The sequence below is a fragment of the Haliotis rubra genome, unplaced genomic scaffold (assembly GCF_003918875.1).
Source record: "Haliotis rubra isolate DU_JTF1 unplaced genomic scaffold, ASM391887v1 Scf411, whole genome shotgun sequence".
NCBI lineage: Eukaryota > Metazoa > Mollusca > Gastropoda > Lepetellida > Haliotidae > Haliotis > Haliotis rubra.
Window position 1 is genome coordinate 320,443 of NW_025767093.1, and position 12,433 is coordinate 332,875.

Consider the following 12,433-nt stretch of genomic DNA (forward strand, 5'->3'; position numbering starts at 1 on the left):
GGAAAATCCGTGAGATGTGGTATCAAACGAACAGAACTCGCTTGTCAAAATGTAGTTTGGCATTCAGGAAACATCGTTGATTTAATGTTCTGTGTCTGGAGACTGAAAATTGTTAAACATCGCAGTTATTTCCTGTCTTGTCAGGTTCTCGGCTGAAGCAAGTTGTTTTGTTTTTACTTGTAATTGGTCAAGTATGAAGTCACGGTAACAACGCCCTTAGAATTTTCGGTTCATTTTACGAATGTTTAATCAAACCCTGCAGTATCGTACCGCTACCTCAAGAATTTATAATTCTGTGATAGCTATACTAGCCACATAAAGAAACTGTGCATTGTCAAAATATTATCCGAGTTGATCAGTACGATAACAATGTCAAAGGTACATATAAACTTTAATGGAGGGATCATGAGACCATAACAAGTCGGGAGAATTTCAATTGAAAAGTCAATCACAATGACGTCACGAGTCCACAAGCGGGACAGGGGTCAACGACCATGTCACAAGCTCAATAACGGGTATGTCCACCATCGGCATTGAGAACAGCAGTGCATCGCCGACGCATAGAGCCTATCAAACGTGCATGGAAGGCTTGTGGGATGTCACGCCAGATTCTCTCAAGTTCTGTTGCAAGGTCAAGGACGTTATCTGGCGGATGAGGAAGACGGCGTAGACGTCGATCCATCTCGTCCCAAACATGCTCTATCGGGGAGAGATCCGGTGAATTTGCAGGCCAAGGCAGTAAGTCAACGTTGTGGTGTTGCAAGAAAGCCATAGCAACCCTTGCCGTATGAGGGCGGGCATTGTCCTGTTGGAATGTTAACCCAGGGCCATGACGTTGCAGAAAAGGAATTGCCACAGGTCGAAGAATCTGATCCCTGTAGCCCACACCAGTTAAGTTGCCCTGAACAATCACCAAAGGAGTTCTTTAGCCTGCTGTTATTCCACCCCAAATCATCACGGAATCACCACCAAAGCAATTCCTCTCCAAGACACAGGCCTGTGCATCACGTTCTCCCACGCGTCTATAGGCACGTTGACGTCCATCATTATGGGAAATGTTAAACCTGGACTCATCTGTAAAAACAACATTTCCCCACCATAACAAGGGTCTGCGGACATGATTTCGGTACCACATTCGTCTAGCTTGTCGATGGCGTTGTGTCAGGATAGACTGTATGGTGTGACGTCGTGGTCTGATCCCGTGATGACGTAAACGTTGTCGAACTGTGTTGGGGTGGATACGGCGAAGTCCTGGGATGGTTCGGGCAGTCATCACTGCAGTCTGAAATCTGTGGCGAAGATGGGTCACCCTTATCCATCTGTCCTGTCTTGACGTTGTTACACGTGGACGTCCAGAACGTGGCTGATCGATGACGTCATTTGTGTTCTGGTAGCGACTCACCAGTGCAGAAATGGTGTTCCGGTGGCAGTGGAAATGTGCAGCCACTTGTCGTTGAGACATTCCCCCACGGACCATCCCAATGGCCTCATGACGTTGTGCAGACGAGAGCTTTGGCATGCTATGCGTTTCAATAGCCGTTTAATTCTTTGAACGATCGCAAGGGCAGGGGTTGAGCTTTCCAAAGTGACAGTATTGTGTGGCATTCATTTGCTCTGTTTCTCTTTCCCGGAATGCACGTGCAACAACGTATTGCACGTCTCAAGGACGAACCCACTGCGGTCACGGAACGTGGCACGTGCATGCACGTTGGATACATGTCACTAATCTCTGAGTTTAAATCCTTATGGGGCTACACAGGTTTCATAAATTTAGATTTTAAATTTTTGTATGCACAGTTTCTTCATGTGCCTAGTATATGTATTTGGACGTCCAATAACTGGTATATATTGGTTTAAGCCACACTTGAGCAACACTTGCTGTGTGGTTCTTGTCAATTATTGTTACAGCATCGCTGGCACGTGGTACTCTACAAAGCGTACTGGTCGCAAACCGGGTGTCGGTGCAACATTGGCCATGGAGATTCCCTGGGTGCCATGTTGGGCATCTTGGCCCCTGGGGTTGTAGAATGTTGACCCTGCCTCGCACCTCAGCAAACGTGGTGTTTCACGTGGGCAAGTGAAATAAGCCTCCACCAGCACTGGATGGGTACCCGGATGAGATGGCTAAAAGACTGTTCTACTAACGCCTCACAGGCTGTATGTGACCCCGGGAGCTGAGTGAAGAGCATGCAAACCTGTTAATCGGGGTAATAACGGGGTAGGTTCTTTGAGCATTACAAATATCCGTTTAGTATTTATTCTAATTTATGCATTATTTCTTTTCAACTTTTGGGGGGTGGGGTTGCCTAGTGGTTAAAGCGTTCGCTCGTCACGCCGAAGACCCGGGTTCGATTGCCCACATGGGTACAATGTATGAAGCCCATTTCTGGTGTCCCACGCCGTGATATTGCTGGAATATTGTTAAAAGTGGCGTACAGCAGTACTCACTCACTCACTCTTTTCAAATTTAATCAACGAAAAAAGTCATACGAATTGCCCATATGTTAATACATTATATCTTACATTGTTCATCTGATCAGTGTATAACCGCGGTGTTATTTGAACTGTTTTGAATTTAAGACACAGCGGATGATTTAATATGGCCTGTTGATTGGTCCAAACTGAAGTGGAACTTCGTGATCGGCAGAGTTTGATTAATTCTCTTTACGGCCCACGAGATTTGCACAAATTAGGAAAAGAAGAAAAACTTTCAGCCATTTAAACATGTTTCATGATGTTCACGCCAATGTTTCGAGTTGCCCTAAGTTACTTCTTGTCACCGCCCCCTGAAGTTGGACTCAAGTATTCGTGTGTCTATGTCGTGGATGCTGATAACATCTCATATCTAACGGCTAAGTATTTGTGTCTGCTGCTTTCAAGGGAACTTACCATTTTCTTAAGACACTACCGTGACGCTTATTGTTCAGCTTACCCGACATCTCCATCCCAGCCCCTCAGCAATATCCCGAGGTAGTGATGCCCTACCCCGAGTTCCCCATCTGGCACCTGTTACCCTCCCTCCTAACTTCTCAGCACCATCCATGGGCAGTGATGCCCTACCCCGAGATCCCCATCTCGCACCTGTTACCCTCCCTCCTAACTCCCCAGCACCATCCCTGGACAGTGATGCCCAACCCCGAGTTCCCCATCTCGCACCTGTTACCCTCCCTCCTAACTCCCCAGCACCATCCATGGGCAGTGATGCCCTACCCCGAGTTCCCCATCTCGCACCTGTTACCCTCCCTCCTAACTCCCCAGCACCATCCCTGGGCAGTGATGCCCTACCCCGAGTTCCCCATCTCGCACCTGTTACCCTCCCTCCTAACTCCCCAGCACCATCCATGGGCAGTGATGCCCTACCCCGAGTTCCCCATCTTGCACCTGTTACCCTCCCTCCTAACTCCCCAGCACCATCCATGGGCAGTGATGCCCTACCCCGAGTTCCCCATCTTGCACCTGTTACCCTCCCTCCTAACTCCTCAGCACCATCCCTGGGCAGTGATGCCCTACCCCGAGTTCCCCATCTTGCACCTGTTACCCTCCCTCCTAACTCCCCAGCACCATCCCTGGGCAGTGATGCCCTACCCCGAGTTCCCCATCTCGCACCTGTGACCTCCCTCCTAACTCCCCAGCACCATCCATGGGCAGTGATGCCCCTACCCCGAGTTCCCCATCTCGCACCTGTTACCCTCCCTCCTAACTCCCCAGCACCATCCCTGGGCAGTGATGCCCTACCCCGAGTTCCCCATCTCGCACCTGTTACCCTCCCTCCTAACTCCTCAGTACCATCCATGGGCAGTGATGCCCTACCCCGAGTTCCCCATCTCGCACCTGTTACCCTCCATCCTAACTCCCCAGCACCATCCATGGGCAGTGATGCCCTACCCCGAGTTCCCCATCTCGCACCTGTTACCCTCCCTCCTAACTCCCCAGCACCATCCATGGGCAGTGATGCCCTACCCCGAGTTCCCCATCTCGCACCTGTTTAATGACTGAAGAAGATCAAGCCAGAGCATGTGGGAGCGCATTGTTTCAGATTAAAGGGTGCAGTCAGCCCTCGTGGTCTTCTTAACCATCAGCCTCGGGATTTGTGGCACCATAAAACTGTAGATGAAACTGAAGTTAGATCGATCCCAGGTGTAAAGTCATCCAACACTCCGACCCCACACAGACAGGGCGACCCGGAGACCAGACTTGGTGCAAGTCTCCACAGGTGAAATGTTCACCGCTTTCTATCCAGGATGGGATACTAAGTTCTGATAACACCAGTAACTCCGACCAGACATAGAATGATCATACGTAACATTTAGCAATGATTGAAAATACACACTAAACCACAGAAATAAGTGTATCGACAATGCAATTGTGGATTTACTAATAGTTACATAATAAATGATTCTGGAAATGTCATCGTCAGACTGTTAATCTGGACACCCGAGGTTCCTGAAGTCGTTCTCACACCACTTTGTTGTGTCCTGACATACGTCCATCAGTATAAGACTCACGTTCCCACTGGACTGTAATGACTACGTCTAGACGGACACTGGTAACGAGCACCGAACATCTTATTACCCCGCCTGGCGCCTGACATTACTAGGGATAAAACAAGGGCTGGCCGGCTCCCAGTCAGTATGGTCTGTCGGGGAGGTATCTTTGTTCAACTGTAGTGTGGCAACTCCGTGGGATAACATTATAGAACTATGAGACTGGCATTAGGAGTTTAGTACAAATCAGATAGTCACACGCACACGCAGATACCCATTCACACGCACGCGCGCTTGCACGCACACGCACACAGACAAATACACACCCACACTTACACCCACACGTAGTTCCTATCTCTACTTTAACTTATACGGTTTTAGAAAGAATCTCCGGAGCAAGTCTACTTACCTGTGCTCACCTGTGCAACAATTACCTGAACTTACCTGAAAGGGCCACCGGGGTCTCGGGTGTCAGGGAGAATTAAACAAGAGCCAAAGTAAACTACCCAGCTACAAAATCACTATAAAAACGTCCAACATTCCGGCAAGGCTGTTGTTGAACCTTGTGTGTCTAATTATTGAGGAAATGTACCCGAGCTCGAGGACAGGGGCTGATAACCAGGGTTGCCGGGACTATAACATAATTGACCTCTGACACCTAACAGTTTACGATGCGCTGGCATTGGCGTCAAATCTTCGGCGTGGATAAGGTTGCAACTCGGAATTTCTCAAATTGCAACTTTTGAATTGAGGGACCCCGTGAAGGCCTTGGTTTGACTTAGGTTCTTAGCTTTACCTACTTGGAGGGGGCAAAATGGTGGTCAGACTTGGTCACTTAGTTCATTACGCGTCATCGTACCTCGATTTACATATTATGTAACATGTTGAATATTTCAGAAATATGACATAGGTGGTAATAATGAAAGCATATGTTTGTGAATCAGTTAAATTATCCGAACTGTTACACATTTTATTAAAAACATTAATATGTAATATGTCGTTGATCATAGGAAACAGGAGAGCTTATAATATAATGTACCCCGTCTTCAACAGGGGCACAAAGGGCGTGCTCTAGGGTACAACATGTTGAGTTTGGTTAGTTGTCTGGCAGCGAGTGAGTGAGTGAGTGAGAGTAGAGTTTTGCGCCGCATTTAGAAATATTCCAGCACTATCACGGAGGGGACCACCAGAAATGTCCTTCACACATTATACCCATGTGGGGAATCGAACCCGGGTCTTTGGCGTGGCGAGTTAAAGCTTTAACCACTAGGCTACCCCGCGGCCCCTGTACCTCGTTTTCACAAATGTGAAACGGGTTGGAGACAAGTTGTCCAACTTAAAATATCCGCTCCTTAAATACCCGTTCAGTAACATACATATCTGTAACATGTTTCATACATGTCAAATACACAAGAATAAGATCACATGTACAAAGTTGTATAACTGAATATCCATTGACATTTACTGAAACTGTCCATGACAACAGCTAATGATGACCATCGTTTCCTTTGTGTCTCCTCCCGTCTCTGGCCCGGTCCGTGTCATCAGCTGTGAGAACACCAAGTTCTTCCCGGCGAGTATCGCATGAACTTATCACGAATTATACGCCCTGGTAGGCTATTTCCAAACAATGAAAATAAAAATTGATGTTATTAACCTTTTTTCAATTTCTCCCATTTCGTTTGCACTTACATCTCAAAGTTTCACATTTTGCACTTGGTGTACAATTGCATTTCTGCATGCCCTGACCACCAAACAATGACTTTCCTCACAGTTGACACATCAGGTTAACTAAGAAGTCGTTGTTTGGCAATACCAAACTGATTTGTCTGGTATCGTCCTTCCAACTGACCATGTCTAGTGGCAATACTACATGCATCGTCATCGTTTCCGTCTAGCATGTACCCAGTCAACTTTCTCATGTCCCCCTCGCCTCGATCGAACTCTGGAATGTTAATGTACATATCTACAGCTTGTGGTAACCCTAACAGTAACTTGCTACGCTTTGTCATTTGTCCAGCCTGTTTTGATATTACATCCTCTAACAGTACTTCTTGTTTCAACCACCCGTGAGGGTCCGGGTTAGAATATTGGCCTCCAGTAACCCATGCTTGTCGTAAGAGGCGACTAACGGGATCAGGTGGTCAGGCTGGCTGACTTGGTTGACACATGGGATCGGTTCCCAATTGTGTAGATCGGTGCTCATGTTGTTGATCACTGGGTTGCCTGGTCCAGACTCGATTATTTACAGACCGCCGCCATATAGCTGGAATATTGCTGAGTGCGACGTAAAAAACTAAACTCACTCACTCACTCTTGTTACAACCTGCCTGTTGGATGCCAGACATACCTGACACATATTAGAACTTGCCAAATCTGGCAGAGAACTTCCACATTCCATACATAATTTGTTATCAATATCAGTATCACAATCTGTACCGGTAACATTATCTGTGTCCATATCTCAATCTGTACCCGTATCTGTATCAGCATCCACACCAGCATCACCATCTATGTCTGCGTCAACACCATCTGACACTGACCTGGATTCACTGCCTGTATCTAAAGCCTTCTGCAAGTCTTCTGTCTCCAGTAACTTCAGAACTTCTGTTGGTATTGGAAGCTTCTGAAGAAAGACCAACCGTTGCAGACTTGTCAAACATGTCTATAATCTAAATATTTTGGTAATATTGCAGTCAGTAACACTACTGACTTAGGCAATAAGCGGAAAATGAAAATATAATTCAGTCAGTACACTTACTGTCTAGTCGTTTTAGTCAGTACCGCTACTGGAGGAGTTTCCTTATTGACGCTAACATACACTAAACGCCAAAAGAAACATTACCCTCCTTCCTTAATGAAGGAGGTACCTATCTTCAGCTGGCGTTGTGATGCGTGGACGTCCACTTCTTGGTCTGTCTACGGTTATGCCAGTCTGTCTGAAGCCCTGAATAAGTTTTATAACCGTGATACGGTGGCATCCGTGAGCGTTGGCAACATCATTGTATGTCGACCCCATCTGCACCATCCCAATGGCTCTTTCTCTCTCCCTTCAGCTGTTAATCGTGGAGTATTTCTCGAACTTGTGTACCAGATCATTTCTTCTAGGCTCTCACTATACTCTATAGAATCATTCTGCATGTGAAATGGAGGCAAATACTGTTTGAATATTGCTGCGTTTTGGCAGTTGACATTGCTATGCGTAAAATGAAAATGGAAAAATGTTACTTTGCAAGCAAACATGTTAACAAAGATAATTGTAGATGTTCCTAAAAAGATTTTCACAATATCAAAGACACGTTTTACTTGTTTTCACTAATGCGAATCAGCAGAAAATGTTTTAAAAGACTGAAATCATAGCAATGATTATTTTACAATTTTACACACTCTACAACAGTTGTTTCTTGTTATAGTAGTTGAAACATGGTGACTTTAAATGGTTTATCTTTGTCCCAAAGCAGAATTTTATTTCAACCTTTCTTTTGGACATCAAAATCACTATTATTGGTTTATTTCGGCATGGACGAATATAGGCCAATTTAACTCTTCTGAAAAAAGATGCATTTCACCCAAATATGAATGCATTTGAGAAATTTCTTTCGTGATTTTAATAAAGCTGTGTTGTTAAGCTTTCTTGTAAACTGAAACCTTCTAAAATATCTTTGACAGTTTTTCAGTAATTCATAAAGGTAGGAGGGTAACGTTTCTTTTGGCGTCTAGTGTATATACACTGACTACCGTAGAGCTGGTGATGTGCGCGTGTGCGTGCATGTGTGTGTGTGTGTGTAATGTAGATACAGGTTAATATTAAAAAACGTTGAACATGCGAGTACGAGACGACATTTACGGAAGTTTAATGTTTCGATACCAAATAATATCATATTACAGGATGTACACAAATATTTGGAGATTGAATAGCTGAACTCTGTTAGATAGTGACCATCCCCTGCACACACGATCTTAGCACAAATAAGGAACAACTGATTGACCCCAGGAGAAAATGTCAATGCTTTACTCTGTCTACAATTCTTGCTCTCGCTATTAAATCACCGTGGAGATATCTACAATTGTATTAACGTCGAATTACATTCCCCATCCTTCTGACACAGATCCGGCTCGAATTCTCCCGGGGTGTCGTATGAAATCCCGTGGGTCGGGCTTGAATCCGCGGGGGTCGTGTCAGCGCTTATATAGCTAACTACCGCCGACGTTTGTTACACAATCACGCTCATCCACCCGCTGAACGGGGCTAGGGGCTGACACTCAGGGTCACTTCATCTGACCCCGAGGGGTCGTGTAATCACCTGGCGGGTTAACCTCAATTAGTTAGTGTCGGAGAACACGTTATTTTACCTGGCGCAATGCCTACCTGTATCCCCCAGGTGTCGCCGCACAATGAACGCCGACCCTGGGTAATACTTAAGGTCACAAATCAGTGAATCCTCACGAAAGGTGGAAATTCATCAATATGATGGGCCAAACACCTTCCGGTTTCAATCTGCGCAGTCGCCGGACGTGCCACGTGACAATCAAACCCTGTCGTGAAATCTGTCAAGCGATACATTCAAAGTTAAAGGTGTGTATGGATTAATGATAAAGTACAATCGGGTTAAAGCAGTTTTGGATTTCATCTGACCATCTGCAAGTGGATGTCAGCCAAGCCCACCGCGGTCAGTGGCTCGTGGGACAAGCTGCCACATTCAACACCGATAAAATATCTTCCAACATTCTTCCCTATGTAATTATTCCCTACCTTAAGTACTTTTCCAACATATGTTTCCTACATTCTACACATTGATTCTGCTCTATCAAGCAGACATTGTTCCGTAATCAAAGAACGTATGCTTATCATAAAAAATGTTTTGTTTGATTTTTGGACAAAAATCTTCAAAGCTTTGAATGCTGAACCAATTTCAAGTAATGCCTACCAATAGGTCTAATTGGTATTATCGCGGCCGGGGGTGTATTTGATGGACTTCGACATCTGTGGTGCACGTTGCCGTCATTAGATGAGTCTCTAGCCGTTGTTTATCGTCTTTTACATCTCAGCCTGTTAGATTTTAGAAGAACTATTTTCAGACGAGGATACGATTAACCCATATGTTGTGATATAAAAATGTTCTTTACCTACTGATATATAATGTTATTTACCTACTGATATATAATGTTATTTACCTACTGATATATAATGTTATTTACCTACTGATATAAAAATGTTATTTACCTACTGATATATAATGTTATTTACCTACTGATATATAATGTTTTTTAAGGTATATATGGCGATGCATTTTTTTTGTCCTTAATTTATATATACAAATTTTGTCAAAATATAATGCGTTACAACTATCTCTTTATAAATATTCGAATGGCAAAATTTCTAATAAAATTGAATCTTTTAGTTATTCGTTTTTCAATGATTTCGTAACAAGAGGGGGAATCAGACGAGTTATCTCGGTTTCAGGGACTGTCCTTGTCGAGATGCTGGCAGCAATGCTGTTGCAACAGTGATGTAGAGGTGGAATACAATACAGTTATTCTAAAGACAAGTATCCAACAGGCAGACCCGTTTCGACATTATAAATATTACAGAATTTGAAAAAATGATAATAATCACCATAGAGAAATTGAAACGCCTATATTGCTAGAGGGGTAATTGGTCGCCTTTACATCACGAATGTATAGTCATCAAACCTCCCAGGATGCGGTTATTGTCCATAAAAAAATCCATGCTAAAAAAAATCACGTTTCCCGATTTAAGAAAAATAATCTGTTTAATCTGTGTTTTTACTAATAAATATGGAACACAATTTCACGTTCCGGGATTTAAAAAAGAAAATACAGTTTGATATAACAAGTGACAGCCATTTTCTGCAAACACGTCATTGAAACAATCTAGTGTAAACTCAACCACAGAAGTCCGAGATTCCTGTTTGTTTAAAGTGATTGTGTGAGACATTACGGTCCTTCTACAAGTTCCATAGCTGGCTGTTTAAGCCATTAATATCTCGGTCAGGCATGATTCCTTAACGATTAAATAACTCTAATTAGCCGTCGTGAAAGGAAGCGCTACATTAAAACAAACATTACATAGCGCATAACTGGAGAAACAGAAATATTTAACAATTGCAGATGTCGTCATTTCATTTTCGATCTCATCCAACATTTGTTGAGTTAATTTTTCTCAAGAGTTGTTCAACACCTGAAGACTCTCCTCCATCTGAAGGAATAATTTCCGGATATTGAGTCAACCAATGCCCGCAATCCTCTCAGATTGTCAGGCACCTTGCGTATCGACCCCATCAGGTGTAATTGCAATATTCTATATTTCTCTGTACAGTATATTACACGGAAATATGAAAAAAAACACCGATGTTGGCATTGATTTTATCCGTATCTCTCGCCGTTTCACGTGTGACTTTGAATATTGAAAATAACCGTGGTCTAAATTGCCAAACCCACTCTTGAAGGCACCTTTGTGGCAGAGCTTGTCAATCATAGAATCGGTTTCTCGTTAATAAACAACAATTGAAACTATCAACGTATTCAAATAATTGCTCAATTAACGGCTTACACTGGAGATATGGCTGCGTTCCTTCTGAACATGGCGAAGACGAATGTTGATTCCGTCCACAGATAATAGCTATGCTTTTCATCACACTCAATCGCTCACGCCAGGCGAACCGCGGCCAAGTGCACGAGGCATGCTCGGCCAATAGAGGCCGGCCAATCCCGGAGCACACCTCTCTCTAAGTGAGACGCGCATACCACTATTGAGCTTCGGGCACAGCGCTTCATACATCAGGATAAAATCAAACAAAACTCTACAGCAGTCGCTTCCCTTCCCATGTTGGTATCGATGTTTTTTCAGGAATTAAACACGTCAGTTTTGACGTGCGTTATCCAGGTTCCATAGATCAGCGCTGTAATGAGAAAATCGTTCTGCTTTGCAAAGGTGAAAAACGAACTCGGAACAATTACTGTGCAATTTGAGGGATAAGTTGTCCATACCTGGTCCAATCTCGAATACATCACAGCTACCTGACAACATTGATGATATTAATGTTGATTTAATAGCATGTAAATTGAGATAATTTCACCGATTTCATGAAATCTGGTCTCCCTGGTTCCACCGTCGAGTTGGCATCAAAGACAAAAGCTCCGCGTTCTTGCTCTTCCCTTTCCGTTAGAGATAATTGCTGGCAGTTAGGTCCCTCCCTGGCGTTAGATGAGTCGCACTCTTCTAAACATCCCCATTTTCCTTAGTTTATTCTTTAAAAATATATCGACCAGGACGAAATCGATAATACCCGCCTGGAGGACAGAAACACTTCTATGGCCAATTCTCTATTTGGACTAAAGCCTTGTACTGTTATCTAGTTTTAATTATGCTGCTTCTATTTAATAAGAATAAAACGTTCTACTTAAACATTCGCATTCATTATTATTTCAATTGGTACAGTTTAGTGAATATAAATTAATTTTAGTTTCGAAATAAAAGGGATGTATGCGAAACGAAAACAGGTATTACATGTTGGGTTTGGTTTAGCGCACAGCAATATTTCAGATAAATAATGACTTGTGTCAGCCGCGTGGTGGTGGGACAGGGCACACAGACGCCGGCCAAAGAGCTGGACGTTTTGGAGACCTGGAAGAGATCGACAGACAGGCAATCACAGTCGGATCGATGTAGGATTATAACAAGAGATTAGTATGGAATTACAAGATCTGACTTTTAAATGTCGAAATCAAGTTAGAGTTGTGGAGAGTTGAATTTGTGATTTCGAGAGTTAAGTTTTAGATGTTGAGAATTGAGTTTGAGATGTCGAGATGAGTTTGAGATGTCGAGAGTTGAGTTATAGGAGGTAAGAACTGAGTTTTTGATATCGACAGTTAAGTTTGAGAGGATGAAAGTTGAATTTGTAATTTCGAGAGTTGACATTTAGATG

At 43.7% G+C, this 12,433-nt stretch overlaps 1 protein-coding gene across 1 annotated transcript; it reads left to right on the forward strand.

Moving 5' to 3' along the window:
• Positions 1–3,041: 3,041 nt before the first annotated feature.
• LOC124288088 (formin-2-like) lies at positions 3,042–3,989 on the forward strand. The gene has a single exon (XM_046724654.1). The coding sequence runs from the start codon at positions 3,042–3,044 to the stop codon at positions 3,987–3,989; it is 948 nt and encodes a 315-aa protein (XP_046580610.1).
• The last annotated feature ends 8,444 nt before the right edge of the window (positions 3,990–12,433 follow it).

What these genes read in the sequence shown, in the direction of transcription:
- LOC124288088 (XM_046724654.1), top strand. Translation starts at nt 3,042, where the DNA reads ATGGGCAGTGATGCCCTACCCCGAGATCCCCATCTCGCACCTGTTACC.